The following is a 22,267-nucleotide window of genomic DNA, read 5'->3' on the forward strand; positions in this document are numbered from 1 at the left end:
CATGTTTTTTTTCTCTCTCTAAATTGTACATTTTTTAGTCTATTACCACTGGGTCACACAATTCAGATAGGTGTAATTTAATATTTTCTGAAGTACTAAAAATAAGTTCTGACTTTTTTAAACAATAAGAAATAGTGATTCTAAATACCTGAATATATTAAGCTAGCTTCATAATCTGTCCAAATGCCATGCTCAGTCTTTCAGGTGACTAGACAAAGATAAAATAGTGTAGGATGTCAGGCGTAGATTTGTGATCACATCAAATAATTCTGGCAATATGCTATGTAGAAAATCAACCTGAAAATAAAATTTAAACCCCTAGGCCAATCTTCTTTACTCAAAGTTTTGTGATTTCATCTTTTTATGGTTGTTTGAGGACTGTAGATCATCTTTACAAAAGTTGTTTTGAAAAGGCATGAAACTTATGGTTTAGATTTCTAAATGGTAATGCCTATCTGAACATAAATTTTTGTCTTTATAGTTTCTGTTTTGCCATTAAACGTTCTTGAAGAGCTTGCTTTTCACTTGGCAACTTTCAATATATATGAAATAAGTACCATCCCAAGTTGAATGAGCTTAAGTTTTAAATTAAAAGTTTAAAAGGTCAAGAAGACCTAGAATCCTTTTTACCACTTCTTTCTAGACCCTTTACTGGTGTTTTTAAAAAAGTCAAGAGTAAAGAATTTCTTATCTTTCTACTTTAAAGTAGTGAAATGGTAAAAAATAAAAGCTTCCTGGGATCTGGAGAATTGTTACTATATAATTGGTCTGAGAAGTTAACCTCTATTTAAGATGAGGCCGTAGTTCTAATGGAAATATGCTTGATGACTTTGGAGGACATTCAGTGTTAGAGGTCTTTGTTTGGATAGAGCACACTGCTCAGTATGTCATCATATATGGAACCTTGTTGGGTGAGGCTAGATGGATGCTCTGATGGCTTCCCCATTGTTCATAAAGTAGTAATAAACTTTACTTAAATGCTATACCGTTTTAGAATTTGTTACCTCTATAAAGCTGTTAGTTTGCTTCCAAGATAACATGTAAAGTATACTTGATGGAGTTTCCCCCCTAATTATACAGTATTCTGTAAATTGGGCATTGTAAAACCTTTGTTCAAGTTTATATTCCTTGCTAACAGGATGGTGTAAAGAAAAGAAAGCATTTTGTTCTCTCATAGCCTTATTGATGAACTGTATGTAAACTGGGTGAAATGGGACAGTGTAATAAAGTGACAAATGGTATGTAGTGAAGTTCTGAAATATATCGTATATACAAAAAACCCCTGTTGGCTTTAGTTAGGGGAGAAAAGTAGTGGAAGAGTAGAGATGTGGTAGGAACTTCCAAAGAGTATAGTTTGAGAAAAGAGGAACTGTCATTCATGGCCAAGGTTGGGCCAAAGTGAAAAGATTTATCCTGAATGGGAATGCCACGTACCACAATAACTTTCCTAGTTTGAATAGGCTAAGTAAAGGCAAACTCTGGAGGTAAACTTAGAAGACTGCTAGAGAAGCCATGGGGAAGATACTGTGGACTTTGGACCAGGATGATAACGTGAAGAATTTTGTAATTTTTAATTTAAGAGAAATTCTCTCTTTAAAATTTTACTTTTGCATTTCATATATATAGGTTTAAGAAAATCGACCAAGAAGCGCAGTGAATCTCCACCTGCTGAGCTCCCCAGTTTGAGGCGGAGCACACGCCAAAAGACCACGGGCTCCTGTGCTAGTGCCAGGTAATAAATTGGGTTTTTCCAATTTGTGATTAGTTTATTATCTGTGTTCAGCTTTCATCAAAATCATTAACTTTGTAAGATTTTTAAAATTATTAAAAGTTTCACTTGAACATTGAATAAAGAAATTTATTTTAATGGCCATTATTACTGTTTTCATTAATTCTTCCCCAATATTTACGTTTTTGCTAAGTTTTAATCATACTAGTTTTTTGATAACACTTTTGTTGTTTATCTTTTCTGTGTTGCTACATTATTTTCACAGAGTTGTTGCCAAATAGTTGGACATTTGGTTATTTTCGGAGTTATTGTCTATCAATAAATCTCTAATGGGCATCTTTATGCAGATTTGGGTTATTTTTTAGAGGTAGCTGAATTTCCCAGTAGTGTGATTAATGGATCAAAAGGGATGCCTGTTTTAATGGCTGTAATATTGCCTAATTAGTTTCTAAAACTGTTGGCACCAGTTACTGAGTTTAATGGGTGAGTGGGAGAGATGTACTTAATTTTCATTTTGTATTACAACACCTGCCCCTCAAGGAAATATGTAGGTTTTGTTTTGTATCCTTTTATGTCTCTAATTCCCATTTCTCCCAGTTGCTGTTTTGGAGCTCATTTTCAGAAAATCAAGTACCTTTGATGTGATAATGTATTATTTATTTCACAAACTTTTATTTATTAATTTATTTTTATTAACTGATTGGGAACCTTAGGTTAAAGTTAAAAATCTTTTTCTTGCGATTTCATTCCCACATTTTCAGACTTGGTCTTCAGTTGGTCTAGCACTCTTGTGCTGCTAAGGGTTCACAGCCATATAGACTTTTTCTTTCATTTACATATACTTTGCTCTCTTTACTAAATGTGCCAAAAACCATTGATGAGGCAACTGGTACTAGTTTGCCTTTTTTCTTTTCTAGCTCAGGTCGGTAGGAAGCTTTTAGCACCTTTTATTTCTTCTTTAAAGCAATCGACTTTGCCCTGGCTGGCTTGGCTCTGTGCGTCCATAGGCCTGTGCACTGGAGAGTTGCTGGTCCAGTCCCCGCCCCCGGTCGGGGTGCAGGTGTGAGGCAACCCCCCTTCCACCTCCCACCTTCTCTAAAATCAGTGGCAGAAAATATCCTCACCCCATGGGTGAGCATTAAAATAAATAAACGAATAAAGCAGTTGACTATGCTATTGGCAGTGAGTACAGTAGTGATGTAAGGAAACAGTATGACTTATTGCTTGAAAGTCATAAGAAAAGGACCTGAGTACTTTAATCTCTACTTTTCCATTTATTTTCTAGCTGTCTGGATTGTTTAAAATATCTGGAGTCAGTACACCTATTTGCTTTTGATGCTTCTTGGCAGTACAGGCAGCCCTCATTTTATTAGTGCTTCACTTTAGTATTGTACTTTGTAGATATTGTGGCTTTTACAAATTGAAGGTAAGACGCTTCACCAGTCACAAAAAGATTACAGCTGGGTGAAAGCTTAGATAATGGTTAGCATTTTTTTTTTTAAAACAATAAAGTATTTTTTTAATTAAGGTTATGTACATTTTTTTGAAATACATAATGCTATTGCACAGTTAATAGTCTGCAATATAGTATGAACATAACTTTTTTTAAATCCTCACCCAAGGATATGTTTTTTTATTTTAGAGAGAAGAGGGGGGAGGGGCAGGGAGAGAAACATCGATTGATTGCCTCCTACATGCACCCTAGATATGTGTCCTGACTGGGCATTGAACCCACAACCTTTTGGTGTATGGGATGACACTCCATCCAACTGAGCCACGTGGTCAAGGCTAAACATAACTTTTGTATGTATACTGGGAAACCAAAGATTCATGAGACTTAATTTATTTTGATACTTGCTTTTTTTGTAGTAGTCTGGAACCGAACCCACAGTAGCAGTGAGGCGTGCCTGTACTTTTGAGAAAATGTTAGTTTTTCAGAACTTTTGTCCTACTTTGGGCCAAACTTTGAATCTAGTTTACCCAAGGTTTATAATCTGAGACATAAACTGGATTTACTGTGGTAGAAAATTAATTTTAAGCTGTATGTGAAATCAGGTAATCTAGTGACTTGTCTTTCCCTGCAGCCGCCTTCTGCTTTTGATCACTTTCTTAGTGCACGTGAGATTACTTACAGTATATGTGATCATGCTGTGCACAAGCTATCTAGCCACCTGTCTGGAATGCTCTTCCTCTCAAACTGTTTCAGAATTAGTTGAGACTCCGCAACTAATTGCTTTTTTAAAGCTTTGTCTTTGTCTCTGTTTAGACTAATGGAGGGCAGCACCCAAAGTGTTTAGCACAGCGTGTATCACATGGTTGGTGCAAATTAAGTGTTAAATAAATGAATTAATTTGAATCCCACGTAAGTTGGTAAATTGGGTTTGGAATGAGCTGTTTCATTGTGAAGGAAAGATTAACCAAATAAATTCCCATTTAGGAATTGGAAAATCAAACTCTTCTAGTACTGTTTGGTAATTCAGAGCCTTATTTACATGTCTGCTTCTTTTTGGTTCTTTACTAGACTGCATCTAATTTCACTGTAGTTTGACTTTGCTGTTTAAACCATATCAAGTTGTAATAATCTGGGAAAGTATTTCTACCTGACTTTCTATTAAAATAGAAAAAAAGTCATCATTAATAAAATGTAATTTGCTTCATAAGAAATGACTTGACTGATCATTCTTTTTTCACAATCTTAAACTGTGCTTTCAGTCCTAAACAAGTGTCTTCCCAAATTTCATCTGTGTTTATAAATATCAAATCTGTAATTCTTTATTTTAAACGATGAAGCTATTGTCCATTATTAGGATAGTTACTTTTTGATTTATGAAATGTGAAACTTAGGTGATGGGAATTTTCCCCAACATCTTCCCATCTTCCCACTTTTGTCAGGTATCAACCTGAAAGTCTGTATATTGGTCCCCTATTTTACCTTGGAAGTAGGGAGCTATTGTAAATGAATTGAATTCTCTCGGCAGAAGGAGTCACTTTTTCATTTAGTTGCAAGTGTTTAAAAGTCATTTCTTTCTGTAAGGATGACAACAGCCCATAGCAACACAAAAGCCTGTATTGTGAATGCGATATAACTTGGAAGAATTTTAAATATACAGAGTCTTGGTTGTTACCCATAGTGATTTTCTGCAACAATTTTTATGTAAAAAGAAGAAACTGGCTTTGTGTTCCATGCATTGGAGCTTTGTGCTGTGTGCTCATTGCTCCTGGTCACTGGTAGTGCTGCCTATGATGGCATTTTTCTGTTGTAGTCGGCGAGGCTCTGGCCTGGGCAAAAGAGGAGCAGCTGAAGCTCGTCGACAGGAGAAAATGGCAGACCCTGAGAGCAACCAGGAGACGGTCAATTCTTCAGCTGCACGGACAGATGAAACTCCCCAAGGAGCTGCAGGTAGAGTGGCACTTTTTATCCCTAAAATGCATTTATGTATCTTACAGGTTTATTTGGAAACAGTTTACTTTTTAGGTATACCAGATACAGTGGAAGAGAGGGGAGAAAGTATACTAGATGTTTATCATCAGTGAACTTTTTGTCCTGTTTTGTTTTTTTATTTTTATTTTTTACTTTATAGGTTTTGTTTTTTGATTAGTTGGATTTGGTTGTTATTGTTGTTAAGTTCTTTCCCAAATCCAAATTTGTAGTAGTTATATTCAGAGGGCTTTTAGTCTCTTTCTGGTTAAGCTTCTTATTTTATTAATGACTACATATAATAGTTGCCCATTTATTGTTTGAAAAAACATAAATTCATTATAAAACTGTAAGGATTATGGCTTAATCCACTTCATACATATGTAAATTTTAATTTAGAATATTGTAATTTCTAAAAAATAAGTATTCAGTTTGAATCTAAACAACTTCAAAAATACTATTTATATTTTTATGGACTTCTTATTTTTATTCTTGACATCTTAGCACAGCAAAAGTTAAGCTACTCCCCACCCTTCAGCTTTTAACTGTGTAATCATTACCAATACCAAAAGAAGGCTTATTGTGGTAACGGGTTTTTAAATGTAGCTTTTCATTAATATTTCTCACTAGCATTAAGATCCAATTAAAAAAAAAGTTACAATTCATCATTATAAACATATGGGTATGCGACCATTTAATCGGGAAGATAACACATTGGTTTAGGTGTAAGCATATGTATTCTTACTTTTAAACAAAGACCTTTCATGTACTATTGTTTAATATTAGAATATGTGCTAGGTTTTTTTTAATGCCTGTGGTTGATCAGATGTCTTCATTTGCCAGGAAGGTTCTGGTTTGCCCACTACTATCCATGTTTTAAACCTTTTTTTTCTCAGCTTTTTGTCCAGCTTAACATTTTTACCACTGATCTTTCCCAGTTACGTGTGATAAATTACTTGGTAAACTTACTATATCTCTTTTGGCAGGAGGGGACTTTTTTCCTGTACCTTTTTCTCCAATAGTTTTTCTGAAGAGTTAGATGGTAGATTTAGCGACAGTAACAGTCCATTGCACATGGAGCTCATTGAAGCTTTTTGTGATACACAGCCTATCCTTCCCAGTGTTTTAATGTTTGTTTCAAGTCTGAACATGGAAGTGGGGCAATTCCCATATGGATGACAGAAATAGAGCTGCTGAGTGTGTTGTTAAAGTGGACTCATTATAGTAATTATAATAGCTAACAGTTGTGGTGGGTACACTCTACTGCAGACACAGTATTAAGCACTTTCTATATATTCTCATTGAATATTCAAAACAACCTGCTGAGGTATGAGTGCTGTTACCCTCATTTTATAAATGAGGAAAACCTGAAGCACATAATGAATGGTTAGGCTTGCCCTGAGTTACAGCTAGAATGTGTGACTCTCAAATTCAGGTCTTAGAAAAGAAGTGCATAGTTACAGTGGCCTTGGTGTTCTGCTTCTTTAGGGTATAAGAGGTTGTTTAATTCATGTAGATATAATTGGAGGCTGGAATTGGGGGTAATATGTAAAATTTAGGTATATTTACCTAAGAGGATAAAAGCTTCAAGGGATTAGGTTCTGAAGTCTGCCCTCCTAAACACTCGCCTGTGTTTCATTGTCACTCATATTTGAAACCACCGTGTGACTTAGGTATTTTCCAAGTTTATGTAGAAGATGCATGTGGCATGTTCACTGGTATTAAAGCAACACTAGCTTCATTACACTTTGAATTCTTCTGACAGCACACTACAGTAATTCTGGGGAGACAGGCGAATTACCTATTAGCTTTATATTAAGTTCTTGAGAGTAACGTGCTTTTTAAAAATTTTTTAATTACACGTAACATACAATATTATATTATTTTCAGATGTACAACCAGTGTAGTGTGTGTTAGTTTCTCAGTATGTAAAACTCTCTAAGTAAGTGTAGAGAATAAATCATTATCTTTTGGCAAGTATCCATTCTCAGACAACTCTTAGACAGTTGGTATAAGACTTCCTTCATTTGAAGCATTTATTTTGAAATAATGATTTTACTAATTTAAAGAGTCTCTTTTAATCCTCACTTGAGGACATGCTTAGAGGAAGAGATAGAAACATTGATGGGAGAGAGAAACATTGATTGGTTGCCTTCTGTACATGCCCTGACTTTGGATCGAACCAGTGAATTTTTGGTGCACAGGATGACGCTCAACCAACTGAACCACTCTTGCTGGCATGATTTAATCTCTTTAATGTTATTTGTATATTCTTCTTTTTTTTTCCAGTTTATTTTTCAAGATTCTATCTTCCTTACCTACTTCAATGGAATTGAAATAAGCGTATTTCTTTTTTGCACATGTAGATAGATATTAAAGCATTGACTCCATCTTTGGCAAATTTGCTTATATCACCCTGACTTTGCCAGTGGTGATGACACTTAGGAAAGTGTGTTGGTAATGGTGTCCCTGTTGGGTCTGAAGTATACTGTGATGAAGCTTAACCTCTCTAGCTTTTCATGGAAGAAATGCTAGTTCTTGAAGTTGAAAGTCATGTTCTCCACTTTTTCCCAGAAGTCTGGGGGGGTTAGTTTTGGGCTTGTAGTGCTGATACTGATACAGTCTTGGAAACAGTAGAGATACAGAAGTGGAGAAGCGTCCACAGAAAGCACTTCTCCCTAATTAATTTTGTTTAGCACCACTACAAATCAGATTGCTACCATGTCACCTGATACCAGGGCCCATAAAAGGCATAATTATATTCTTAATGACATTCTTTTGGCCTTGCTCACAAGTTTTCCTGTTGTCCCTATACTTAGGTATCTGGTGAACCCTTAGTGATTCCTGCCAACTAAAATTGAATTCTTTCAGCATTCTGATATTTTGTCTTTGCTTTCTGCCTAAGAGGATGCATCTGTTAAAGTATAAAAACTTGGATGGAGCTCCATAAAAAATTCTTGTGTTTTGATTTAAAGAACAAATTTTCTCCATTGTTTTCATTCAGCTGTATGTTGGAAACTACCATGCATGGTGATCTGAAGATTGCTAAGACTAGATGGAAGAGATACCAATTTAAACAAAAAAAAGAGATAGACATCTCTTAAACTCTGGCATTGGATTTTCTCTGCCAGTAGTGTTATTTTTATATTTGTGTCTGGGGACAGATCTTGTGCATGTTGCCCAATGAGGTTTGACACCCTTATTAAAGAACTTTGTCAGTAACACTTGTTGATTGATTACATTTCCTTACCTTCATGACTTTACAAACAGACACCCACAGACTAGGCTAGTTTGGTTTATCTGATTTTGTAAAAGCTTACATACAGGGAGCTACTTAAACAGATACTTAACATTTGATATCAAAGAATCTTTTCCTTTGATCCAGTAACTGATTTCTGTCAAAACAGGTACTCCACCTCCATTGAAAATCAGAATATTCCTGTGACTTCTTGTAGTGGTTCTGTGGCTCCCTTAAGGTTGGGACCCTGCTGTTATAGTCTTGGCAGCTCTAATAAGTTTTGTCTTGGCTAATGTCTTAGTGGCAGTGCAATTTCAGTCATTATTATGTAAGTCATTAGAATAGTATGCTTTACGAGGTAAACCTTTAAAATTATAGGTTGTAGATCTGTAGAATGTTTTAAAAACCAGTAGACACTCTGATAAACTTAAGATCAGCATTACCTTACAAGTGAATTTTTATTCTTAAAAATGTGTGGTTCCAGAGTGTGTGAAAAACATTTTTTGTCAGAACTTTGTATTTGCTTTCCATATAGTTGGAAGACTTTTAAAGCAAGTTTAAGAGCCACTTCAAATTTGCTTGTTATTGGGCCTAATAACAGTATTTATCACCCAGATTTCTGTATAATGTGAAGAAGCAGCTGTACTTGAATTAAAAGTAGAACTGAAGAGTGTATTTAAGGAGCCAATAGAGTTCAATAGCTCTGAAGTTAGACTGCCGGGGTCCAAATCTGTGATCGTCAGCTGTCTGACTGAGCAAGTACACGCAAAGTCACAAAGCCTCATTTTCCCCACGGCATGATAAAGCTTCTAATACCTATTTGTGTGGTTGTGAGGAAACACATAGACACAGCCTGCATATAACATAAGTACTCATTTAATAAATACTACCAATAAGTAGCACTAGAGTATCTGGTTATCTTCTTTTTCTTCTCCAGAATAATAGGTTTTGCTAAATTCTGAGACCCTTTAATATAAGCACTTCTGGTTAGCCTGTAACTCTAAACCCTGGGGTTGCTAACGTTTTCTGTAAAGGGCCAGATAGTTGGTGTTTTAGGTTTTATACAGGTTCTGTTGTAACTAGTCAGCTGTGTGGGTGTATCCTGAAAGCAGCCACAGACAGTATGTGGGTGAATGAGTTTGGCTATGTTCTAATAAAAGTTTATTTACAAATTGATGTGTTAAACTAGATTTGGCATGTGGGCCAGTTTGCTGACTCCTGTTCTAAACCTTACATTTTTTCCATGATTAAAAAAAAAATCCCAGTGAAATGATAGAAAGTACTTAATGAGGTTGAAGAAAAGCATTAAGAAAACACACAGTTGATGGCTGGTATATAAGCATCTCTTTCTTCAGAAAAGTTTTTAAATTCATATGTTACCTGTGTGCCCCTTTAAATAATAATGACAAAATTATTCTTCCTGATTTGCATTCTGTCATTATTTGTTGATTTTACAGGGCTTAATGTATTGTAGATGATGTGGCCATACTTACAATTGTCTGTATGAAAGCATGCTTTAGGTCTTAACAGACACTGAGAGGAGGAACAGTAAACCAACTACTATTACAGGAACATAGTTTTGTCTCTTGGTCAGATTTGTAACAGAATCAACCTCTGTTTTCTTAGACTGATTATTGGTTAGGTTAGCATTTGTGGTAGTCGAATCCTTCCGAATCTGAACTCTTCATTCTGTACTTGTTTTGACATCCTAGTCCATCTCTCTTTTGTACTACCATGTTTTGCAGTCATTTGTTAGTTGTAATGTGTGTCTTCAATATTTTGTCCTGGAAATAAGAATATAATCTTCGCACACTCTTAAAATTAAGGAAAACAGATAAATGATTTTACCAAGACTACAGTCTAGGGATAAAGCAGACTGAAGAAGGAACACATCTGCAGGAACATTTCCCCCAAATGTCAGTTTTGCTTTCTGTTGTTGTCATGTTTGTGACTAATTGCTCATCTATTAAATATCAATAGTATTGCCATTGTTATCTTCATGGACTTTTTGCAGAGGAGTTCAGTACAAAACTTAATTTTAGGAACAAAAAAGGAATGAGGAATCTTTCTAAGCCCTGTAGGAATGCAATGCAAAGGCTGTATTTTTATGATTGTATAAAAGATGGTTGAGCCATCTTTTCATACAAGCCATAGGATGAAGTCTGGAAGAAAACTTAGTGTGCAATGGGCAGACATTCAGTTGCCCTTACTCATTGTAGTCTGTAAAACTCCTTTTTCTTTTTAAAAATAAACCAGATGTAATGAGTTTAAATGTTCCTCTCTTAACCCTTCCTTTTTTTTATTTTCTCCTCCCTTTGAAGCCTCTAGTTCTGTTGCAGGGGCTGTGGGCATGACCACCTCTGGAGAGAGTGAATCAGATGATTCTGAAATGGGACGCTTACAAGGTAAAGACAATTTTAAGTTTAGAAGAAACCATTACTGTGGGCTGCCTGTTACTACTATTCTTTGTTTAAATTAATTGAGATAAGCTTGTTTGAACATAATCTAGCAATGCATGTACTTTCAAAAAAACTCCTTATTTAGTGATAATTTGGAATTGGAAAATGATCTCCTGGTTCCTCATTTGTACTGTTTAGACAAAATCTTATATTTCGAATGTTTTAAAATTTTCTTCATTATGTTCACATATGTCGCATAAGGAAAATTACGAAAGGGGGTAGCTTAATACATTGTTCTCTGGTACGTTACTGATACAGTGCATTCAGTAGGGTGCTTTTTCACCATGTCCTTTTGTATTCTTGATCACCTATTTCAAAATGAATGTAAAGTGTGTACATGAACTCCAGGTATTTTAATGTTGTAAGTGCTTTTTTAAAAGCTTTATATATATATGCTCTTTATAAGTGGATGGGTATATATTTTTATTGTCTTGAGGTGGCTGATTTCCAGTGTGAGACTTACAAGAAACGTATTATTTATAAATCAGGTTCAGATTGCTTTTAAGTTCCTGAAGGAACTTACAACAATCTCTCTTTGATAGAACCCTCATGAACACAGGTTTTTCACTTTTTTGGAACTGATAAAAATAACTTTTCATGTTTTTAAGGCTCTTATGACCAGTATCTGTTTGGAAAATCTTAGAGGAAGAACAGTACAAGGGTGTTTAACATATAATTTCTTCAAAATAAATATTTACTTGGAGTTTTTCTTGGACCACTTACACAGTTCCTGCTGGTAAACTGATATTTAATATCTCCATAAAACCTTAAGATGGCTTGGAGTTGGCACACTAATATATATATATATTAGTATAACTAATATGTGAGTGGTCTTGAAACTTTAATGTAGCTTATCTTACAGTTCAAAATGGAAAGTAACATTGTTTAAATGAGTTATGTGAGGTGAATCAGTTGCTTTAAATTTTTATAAGATCTGTTACATCAACAACTCAACTACTCTTGCCTTTTTCTCTTTAGCTCTGTTAGAGGCCAGGGGTCTTCCTCCTCACCTGTTTGGCCCTCTTGGTCCTAGGATGTCACAACTTTTCCACAGAACAATTGGAAGTGGAGCTAGTAAGTACTTTTAAATTTGTCTCCTTGATGTAAAGAAGTTTTCATGAACTTTAACCTGTTTTTAAAAATAGAGCTTTTGCACATTCTTGCCTTAAACATAGCAACTCTAAGATTTTCTTCTATACTTTAATTTTTGTTTGCTGAATTGGAATCATTAGAAAATTAAAGTTTAGCCTGGCCGGGTGTGGCTCAGTGGTTGAGCGTCGACCTAGGATCCAGACGATTGGGGTTCCATTCCCGGTCAGGGCACATGCCTGGGTTGCGGGCTCGATCCCCAGTCGGGGGTGTGCAGGAGGCAGCCGATCAGTGACTGTCATCATTGATGTTTCTATCTCTCTCTCCTTCTCCTTTCCTCTCTCTGAAAACAATAAAGATGTATTTAAAAAAAAAAAAAAAAATCAAAGTTTATAGCAAGATTGACTTTGTTTTGTTTTATTTGAACTACAGAAGAGTAAAGAATGTCAGATGGTTACATTATCCTTCTGTTATTTACTTGAGAGAAAAACAAATCTATGTTATCTGCTTCATACATACTGCCTTTTTTAGATAAAGGTGGTAAACTTGATACACTTCACCTTGCTTTTAGCAGTATACTTTGGTGTTCACTCTCCATAGTTGCTGCATATGTAGATTGCAAAAGAAAGAAAGATTTCTTTTTCCTTTTGCAAAGTTCCATAGTGCTACAGTTTACTTAGCCAGTTTCCTGTTGAACTGGTTGAATAATTGAGGTTATTTCAGTCGTGGTTGTGCTACAGTGAAATGCAGCTTTCCTATTTTTCCTGTATTATCTGTAGGATAGATTTCTAGAGGGGGGATTGCTGTGTAAAAAGGTAAATGCATATAGCATTTGGCAGATGTTGTAAATCACCCCCTTTTGGAGTTTTGCCATTTTTGCATTCCTACCAGTCATGTATAACAATAGTGTGGTGCCATTTTTTGCTTATGCTAACTTCTTTCTTACATATCTTTATATACTTCTTTTACTGTTTATCCTAGAGATTATAATGTATGTCCTTGGTTTATTATAGCCTATCATATTCAAATAGTATAAAGAACCTTACAAAAATTTGGTTTTACTTCCTGCAATCCTTAATGCTTTTGTTTTAATTTGTTTTACTTATTCATGTTAAACATAGTAAGACGTAATTGTTATTTTAGAACATCCATATTACTTTATGTTTACCAACATATATGCCATTTCAGTGCTTTTAATTCCTTCCTGCATTTTCTTTTTCTTTTATGTTTGTTTTTTTAGCCTGAAGAACTTTTTTTTTTTCCATGTCGTAAATGATTGCTAGTAATTTCTCTCTGCATCTGTTTAAGAAATCCTTGATTTACCTTAATTTGTAAAAGATATTTTCCCTGGTGATAGAATCCTCAGCACTTGTAATGTCTTTTGGTTTCCCTGGTTTCTATTTCAGAGTTTTACTGTTGGTCTTCCAAGGTAATGTCTTTTTCCTCTGGCTTTTAAGATTTGCTTTTTCAAAATATAATTCATTTTTAGTAGCTTGGCTATATTGGGACCAGGGGGGGAAAAGGACTAGGTGATGTGTTTTTTTGTTTTGATTTTTCATTTTAATTCACTGAACCTTTGAGTCTGTGAGTTGATATCATTCATCAGTTTTGGAAAAAATCCTTGGCCACTTTTCAAATATTCTGCTTCCATTCCTTCTGGGAGTGTCAAGGTCATACATATTCAAACTTTGGATTCGTTCAGCATGTCTCTCTGACTCCATTCTGGTTTTATTTTTATGAGAATTTTTTTCCTTTTACCGAGTTTGAAAACTTTCTATTGGCCAGCTTTCAAATTCACTAATTCTTTTTTCTGCTGTCTTCAATCTTTTGTTAAACCAGTTGATGAGTTTTAAATTTTTTATGTTTTTCAGTTCTGAACCGTTATATGATTTTTATTATAGATTCCAGTGCTCTTTTGAAATCTTTACATTCTTACTCATTTTGTCCAACTTTGCTTATATTTTCTGCAAAGGGCCAGATAGTAAATATATTGGCCTTTGCAGACCATAGAGTCTCTGTTGTAACTCTGTAGGTCTGGCACTGTGGCAGGAAAGCAGACATAGACAGTGGTTGTATCCCAGTAAAACTTTATTTATGGACACTGAAATTTATATTTTATTTAATTTCATATGTCACAAAATATTACTCTCAAATTTTTTTCAGCTACTTGAAAAATGCAAAAATCATTTTTAAGTCACAAGCTGTACAAAAACAAGCAGAAGCAAGATTTGGCTCTTTATGGGAAATATTTGCCAATGAACCCCTCCTTGATCTGTGATAATGGTTCCAAAGTGTGGCCCATAGATTCCTGGGTAGTTTCTGAGACCCTTACATTGATTTTTTATTAATTTCTTCAATTATAGTTAATATTTAATATTATATTAGCTTCAGATGTATAGCATAGTAGTTTTTCATATTTATTAACTTATGAATTGATTCTTCTGGCACCTACCTGACACTATGTATAGTTATTATGATATTATTGATTATATTACCTAAGTTGTACTTTACATCCCTGTACCTATTTTGTTTATATTTCTTAATCCCTTTACAGTTTTCACCCAGCCTCTCAACCTCCCTCCCAACTGGCAACCATCAGTTTGTTCTCTGTATCTAAGAGTTTATTTCTGTTTTGTTTTTTCCTTTTTTTTTTTTTTTAAGATTTCACATATAAGTGAAATCATGTGACATTTGTTTTTCCTCTGTCTGGCTTACTTTACTTAGCATAAGTATCCTCTAGTGGATATTGATGATGATTTTGATCATGCCAAAATTATTTCTGTCCTTAGAATTGCCAACCTCAATGTTTATAAGGTATCCAGTGGCATATGTGTCAGTTTGGTGTGTTTTTTTAAGGTGGTTGTGCTGTGAAGGCATACTTTGTATGAACTATTTCATTCTTTAAAAATGAACCAAGAAGCAACTGAGGATTCTTCTGTTTTCACTAGTTACTTTCCTCTCATTTTGTTTTTCCTTCCACATTATTTCAACACAAAAATAGGCCTGCTCTAACTAGAACTGATAGTTTGAAAATTTTAAAGATGGTATCCCTTTGAATTTGACTTTCTTGCAATATATTTTTAGATGGGCTCTTAATCATGGCCAATGTAGGAAGGCAGTGACAGTTATGCAGTGCCTTAGCCATTCTCTAGTATTAGCAAATAATCGAGAAAACAAACCTTGCAGTAATCACCTGTGTCCCCATGAAGGCTTATGCCCTTGAGGAATACATTGAAGCTTTATTGAAATAAAAACCTTTGATTTTTCATATGAATTCCACATTCATTGATATTTTCCAAACATATTTCTATTCATTTTAATACTTAATCATATGGGAGTGAAAAAATCCAATACAAACCCAGTGAGCTTAAAAGGTGTAAGAAGAGAAAGGGCTTGAAAGTAACAAGTATAAATTTAGTCAGCATTGATTGAATTAAGCATGGTTACAAGTAGGAAGGTGTCCATGAAAATTTGAAATGCATTTGAAGACTATTTTTAAGTGTCTTGTTCAGCTTTTTGACAACTCATTTCCCAGTGCGTCTTAGCATTTTTCAGTTGTTTGGGCCATGGAACTGAGTCTCTTAAGTACTCTGATAGCAGCATCTGCAAGAGAAATGTGAGGAGGGGAAAAGGTTCTTCATTTGCTTTTTTTTTGTTTTTAGAAAATACTTCCTTGTTCTTTCCATTCTCTTTTGTAAGATGCATTGTTCTGTTGTCTTTATTTCCTTGCTCTTTCACTGTTACTTGGATTCCATTCTTATGCAGATATTTAGAAGTATATGACATTTTCTTTGAAGTCTGGGCATCATTGTTTAGTGGGCTTTTACTGTTACTGAAAACTTTTGCTCACGATATACAGAATGTCCCCAAAAAATGTGTACACAACAGCTGATAGTTCAATTTTGAAAATGAAATATATTTTAATAAATACTGCCTTTATAATTATTCAGAGTATGTATACATTTTTGGGACACCCTATATATTTAATATATATATAAAACACACACATATATAGTTAAAAGCAGATACGATAATGGTAATAGTTTATATTAGCCATGCAGATATTTTTTGTTTTAGCCATTAAACAAATCAGCTTGTTTCACTTAGGTAGATAAATATTAAGACAAAAATATATGCATAGCTGTGAGATCACTTTAAGGCAGAGTAAATTCAACTAATTTAATTGTCTTGAATTATCAGCAGCCTATCTTAACCCTGATACAGACCTAGTCTTCAGTTGGGATGCAAAGAAGATGAGCAGCCAGCTACCATGCAGAGTCACATCTTTTACCTAGTAATAATTTTCTTAAATGTTTAAAAATAATCATTTTTTCCCCCTGTGAAGGTTCTAAGGCCCAGCAGCTTCTGCAAGGACTACAAGCAAGTGATGAAAGCCAGCAACTCCAGGCAGTTATTGAAATGTGTCAGTTATTGGTTATGGGAAATGAGGAGACACTGGGAGGGTTTCCTGTCAAGAGTGTCGTTCCAGCTTTGGTAAGACAGAGTTTTCCCCTTGTTTTACAAACCTCAGTTGTCCTCAATGCTGCCAGTATTTTTACTGAAAGTATGATTACTGTCATTCCAAATTTTGAAACATGCCAGAACTAAGAGACAGTAGAGTGCTTTTATTTCATGCTCATAGATATTTTGAGTGATTGCTAATGATGAATTAGTAAATGATGAATTAATAATTGCTAATGATGACTTAGTAAATTTTCTAAACCACTTCTTGATGAATAGTTAACCCCACCTTTGATATTTAAATTACTAATTTTAAATTTTAAATTGTTGGCAGCAGTTACCTCTTGAATTACTATGCCAGTATTTACATGCTTTCTTTTGTATCCCTGTGATGCATGGTGCAATTGCAAGCAGCTCACATGTGGATTGTCTCTGTGGGCCCTACAGGTTATGTTTGATAATTGTGTGCATGGCAGAGCCATTGAGCCAGAACACTAGATGGATGCTTCCAGCTTTAAAAGGTTTTTTTGTTAAGCAAAAACAAAAGGAAAAAATCCACAACCAAACAAAACAATACCCACAATAGAAAAGCAATTTATAAAAAAAATCTTTTAATGATTTTTCAACACAATTATGAGTTGATATTTAGAATTTATTAAACTTACTTGCTTAAGCCTTTAATATGCCACAACAGGAAGATTTAGGCTCTTGAGCATGTCTTTTAAGTAGTACTTGGTAAATTTTCTTAGTCGAAGATTATAAAGAAGTTGCCTATAATTGAACTCTGAATAAAATACTAACATAGACTAACATAAAAATCATGAATACATTCATAGCATATTTTACCCTGGAAGTTAAAAAATAAATATCATGTAAGTTTTTTTACATATCTGATAAAGTTGACAAAAAATGAAATTATGATTGATATATTAGTTTGTTTCATTTGATCACATTATCAAGTTATGGATAAAGCTGAGTGTTGAGAGAGCGGAATGAAGACCAGTCAGATACGCGGTGACATGGTCTTTTTTCTGCCTATGCTCAGTTGTTGGATGGCTAGGCTTTGACAGCGGCTGATAAAGATTAAACTTATTTTTTTCACCTGTTTCCACTCAGACCTTTGGATAATGAAAGCCAGCTCTTAAATCTTACCATTTCCTCTCTAATAGAGCTTTGCGTGTTGATTTTCATGAAAACAGTATCAGCCTTTGTATTTTTTTTTACATTTGACCTATGCTAATTTTCATTCTCAAATTACAGATTTCTTCAATAGCTAGCTTCTGTTACTCAAATTAAACTTTCTTGTTTCATTGGTGGTGGTCATTAAAAAATAGCAACAAAGAACTAGGTTTACCTTTTACTGTCTACAGTTTTTATTAGTTAAATAAATGAGCTAATTAAATTTAGGCAGAAATGTTGACACAAAGTCAAATTTACTTAATTTGCTAGCTCTTGATTAGATTTAAGTGCTTATTAGACCTGCATGAGTCAGCTCATGCTATTAATAATGACTGTTGTTAGTGAGTTGTCCCGATTTATCTTTTATCACAATTGAATGGTGTGAATATATATATATATATATATATATATATATATATATATATATATATATATATATCTCCATTATCATACACTTGTGTGACTGTAGTCATTTTTGGTGGAAGGGAATCAATCTGTTTACAGCAACCCTTCCCAAACATGGTCGTATAAGGTTCATTCCAAACCTTAAGAATTGGAGAACTTGTTGCATTTTCTGTTAACATGACAACCCCTTTCAATTTAGAGTTTGTGTTTTAAATGACTGATTGTAAGTGATTTGAGACATAGAGTGCCGTTAACCCTCAAATGGGGTGTGCAGTTTTGTTTTTTAACAAAGAGTTCTCGGGACCTCTGGTGTGTGTATATATAAATATATATTCCATACCCAACGTAGTTCAGATCCTGGAAGACACTCTTATTAAAGGGTTATTGTATTAGAATATAAGATGTCAGTCATTGTACTTAGGCATTTAGTTGAAGGGTACTTTATAGCTTAAATTTAGTGCATTTCATTAAGACTTTCTGTTGAACTAGAAGACAGTGAATGATCTGTTTCCCCAAGTAGGAAATGTCTTTGGTAGCTTGACTGCTTTAGGAGAACGGAGTGTATGCCCTAACAGTTTTGCATTTCCTCCTTTGAAAAATGTGGTTGAAATCTGCTTAACGTCTTTTCCACAAGAGAAACTAAAATAAAAATCAGATATTTAGACTCCTTCATGCATTTGTAGAATAAATATATTAATTTAGGTTTTAATTAGTGCATAGTTAGTTTCTGATAATGGTCAAGATTGTGTTTAAACCCTGTACTGCTGTGTATTTTTCATTGAGTCAAATGGTGCTTATCTCAACATTAGAGAAGCTTATTCACGAGAGTTTAAGCTGTGGTCTTGAGTCTGTACTGACATATGTTAAATTAACTGCTGCTGTTCATGCATGTACTAAGTATTTATTGACACCTGTTAAGTCCTCAGTGGCATGTTAATGAGCTTTTGAAGTGAGGGTGGATTAGAGGTACCAGAAAGGTGGATAGTAAGCAACAGGAAGGCTGTTTTTGACCTGATTGTGAGATGATGATTATCCAGCAAAGTTCAAAAGTTAGAGCTTCAGCGTGAGTCACGTAATCATTTCTTGTGCGTGCATGGTAAGTTTTTAACTTGATACTGTTTTTGGATGGTGAAAGTCTTGAGTAATGTTTTCCCATATCAGTTGAAGTAGAGGAAGCAATACTTCCTATAGGACTTTTCTCTAAGAATATAGATAGCTTCTAATACTTTGTCATAATGTTTTAACAGATAACATTATTGCAGATGGAGCATAATTTCGATATTGTAAGTATGTCCTATATTTTTAAAAATACTCCAAATTTATATTTTGAAGTTGTTTTTTGAGTAAAAATGCCATCTTGTTTTCTAGATGAACCATGCTTGTCGAGCCTTAACATACATGATGGAAGCCCTTCCTCGGTCATCTGCTGTTGTAGTAGATGCAATTCCTGTCTTTTTAGAAAAGGTAATCCTAATTCTGCCCAGTTTGTTCAGAAGCAGGGGAGAGGAGTCAAGCTAAGGACTCATGACTGCTGAATTCTAAAGTTGTACATCACATTATGAGGCCACAGTAAAAGTTTTCACCATTCATTATCTAACTAAAGTATATTTTTTAGCTAAGATCCCAGAAAAGTATTTCACAGCAGTATTTTAAAGTTGATATTAATTAAACATAAAAACAATCCAGTTTTATAATTTTTAATAATCACAATTACCACATTAAAATCTTTTAGAGAAGAACTTAAAGCACGTGATAAAAACTAATTTTATTATTTCTAGAAAACATCTCCGAGGTTATAGCTATTTATACCCTCATTTTATAGCTGAAAAGGCTGAGACAGACTAATTGCCTTGTTCAAGGTCATAAAGTGAGTCAGTAGAGAAAGGGAATTTTTTTTTGTATGTGGTAGGTTGTGTTTTTGGTCCATCTTAAGGATCTTTTCCTTTTTAATGCATGATAAAAATTACATTATTTGATAACTTTGGAATATGTATACACTTTAAAACCTGATTTTAAAAATAGGTTGTATAAAACCCATTTATTTTAAATATGAAGAATTAAAGTTATATAATTGGATATAGTTTATTCTCAATATAAAAACATTTTCCAGTGTCTTAAGACAGAACAAAGTAGTTGGAAGCTGTATTGGCTGTATGTTGTAGCTTAAGTTGGTTTCCTGTGGTGGGTTTCATGTTAGAAGAATATAGATTGATGGAAATTAGAGAAAATACTGTGGTTAGTCATGTAGAAGATAAGTGGCTAAAAAAGAAACTTGAATATAACCTTAGGTTACTTATTTTTACATTCCCAGCTGCAAGTAATTCAGTGTATTGATGTGGCAGAGCAGGCCTTGACCGCCTTGGAGATGTTATCACGTAGACACAGTAAAGCCATTCTACAAGCGGTAAGGGTTATTACCGAAGCACTATATTTCACTTAATGTTGGATTTTACATCCACATTTGCATCAGCTCCTAATCTCTGTAAGGTGCACGTGTTTTTCCAAAATGATGTTTGAGACTTTTTAGTAAGCTTTTTAAATTGCTTGATGAAGGGTATTTCTTCACTTCTTTAACAGTTTTCTATATTGTAGGGTGGTTTGGCAGACTGCTTGCTGTATCTAGAGTTCTTCAGTATAAATGCCCAAAGAAACGCACTAGCAATTGCAGCCAACTGCTGCCAGAGCATCACGCCAGATGAATTTCATTTTGTGGCAGATTCCCTCCCACTGCTTACCCAAAGGCTCACTCACCAGGTGAAATATCAACTATTTTATGTATCATAAACATTTTCATTGCATTTTTAAAATGTCAATTTTAACTAGGGTTTTAAATCTTCCAACTTGATATATAAATAGGATATGTTCCGAGCCACGATTTTTCCCGTGTTACCCAATCTCATGTACCATATTAGGTATTTTGTAAATATTGGTAGATAATATGCAAATGAACAGTATTTGATATGTTTGATATCTTCAGCTATTTTGACTTTAAGGGATGAATTTGTTATTTTAGTAAAAATTGAGTGTTTACTATGTGATGTGATCAGAATTTCCTTTTAGAAAGATCATCTTTTCCTGAAGGGCTTTGGGTTAGGCAGACAAGACTAGGAGAAGAAGATTATGAGAGAGATGAGACCTGTCCCAAATGGAAATGAAATGGAAAATGTAGACTGTGGCTGTCTGGGGAGAAGAGCAGGAGCAATTATTTAGGAGATGGAATCAATGGACCTGGTGATGCTGTTTGAGAAGGAAGACTTACAGAGGCTGGGGTTGAGAATAGATCATGAGTTAAGCTTTAGCCGAAGGTTGTAGAGAAATTGAATTTCTTTTAGTATAAATTAATGTTTTAAAGTGTAATTGCTAAAGAGATTTTTTTTTAAAAGAAATCTGGCTTTTAAATCACCTTCACAAATTACGCTTAAAATCTTGGGACATAAAATATGTTAAATACGGGATTTATATAAGATTAGATAAAATAATGATTATTGAATCACTCTGGAAGTTTTTCTTCTGAGGCGATCAGGACACAAGTAGTGCCATTCATTTATTTATTTTTAAAAACTTATTAGGCTGAGATAACCTTTATGGGAGCTAGAAATATGTTCTCTGGTTAGCTGTGATTTCAGTATCTTCTTTTTGAAGTAGGCATGACAGAGAAGTTAAAAGGTTGACCACGATCTTAGCACCTTTTCTAGACTTTGATAGTAGTGACAATGAAGTACTTATAGGGCTTTTGTAATACCAGAATTATTCTCATTTTTATATGAACAAGTCTTGTTTTCACATTGGAAGCCGATTTATTAAGAAAAAACAAAGTCTATCAAAGAACTTGTTACGCCATTACATTGTTCCTTTTGTTTTTATGGGGCTTATTTAAAATGTTTGCTCAGTGAGGCCGCTCTAATAGTATTTCCAGACGAACATATATTTAACTGTTTTCAACTTTCTATTGTATACATGTTTTAAATATTTCTACTGGGAATGCTTTTTAGGTTGGTAGGATGTTTTTCTTTATTACACTTTTTAGATATTAAAATTGCAGAAGTGCACTGGAGAGTCATGTAATAAGGTTTATCCATATGTGATGCGCAAATGAGCTGACATGTCCTCTTTCTCAAACTCCCACAAATAAAAACACAAATGAGTTAAATAAGTAAAATAAAATTACAGAAGTACAAAAGTTGTTCTTCCTTTTCTGTATATTTGCTTTTACCTATTGGAGTTTTAATGAAGGAGACAGATTCTATCAGTATGATTCTCTTTGCTTTGAAATCATATTATTGACTGTA

The 22,267-nt window shown here is 34.3% G+C and overlaps 1 protein-coding gene across 24 annotated transcripts in view; it reads left to right on the forward strand.

The window, feature by feature from the left end:
• TRIP12 (thyroid hormone receptor interactor 12) overlaps nucleotides 1-22,267 on the forward strand; it is a 122,191-nt gene that overhangs the window by 57,907 nt on the left and 42,017 nt on the right. For all 24 annotated transcript variants that reach the window (XM_081142983.1, XM_081142971.1, XM_081142973.1 and 21 more), the window contains 9 exons: nucleotides 1,627-1,732; nucleotides 4,993-5,129; nucleotides 10,707-10,790; nucleotides 11,823-11,918; nucleotides 16,279-16,427; nucleotides 19,226-19,261; nucleotides 19,347-19,442; nucleotides 20,290-20,382; nucleotides 20,571-20,732. In XM_081142983.1, coding sequence (XP_080999109.1) covers nucleotides 1,627-1,732; nucleotides 4,993-5,129; nucleotides 10,707-10,790; nucleotides 11,823-11,918; nucleotides 16,279-16,427; nucleotides 19,226-19,261; nucleotides 19,347-19,442; nucleotides 20,290-20,382; nucleotides 20,571-20,732 — 959 coding nt within the window. The remainder of the gene's footprint in view (nucleotides 1-1,626; nucleotides 1,733-4,992; nucleotides 5,130-10,706; nucleotides 10,791-11,822; nucleotides 11,919-16,278; nucleotides 16,428-19,225; nucleotides 19,262-19,346; nucleotides 19,443-20,289; nucleotides 20,383-20,570; nucleotides 20,733-22,267) is intronic.

Source organism: Miniopterus schreibersii, assembly GCF_964146895.1.
Source record: "Miniopterus schreibersii genome assembly, chromosome: 7".
Lineage (NCBI taxonomy): Eukaryota > Metazoa > Chordata > Mammalia > Chiroptera > Miniopteridae > Miniopterus > Miniopterus schreibersii.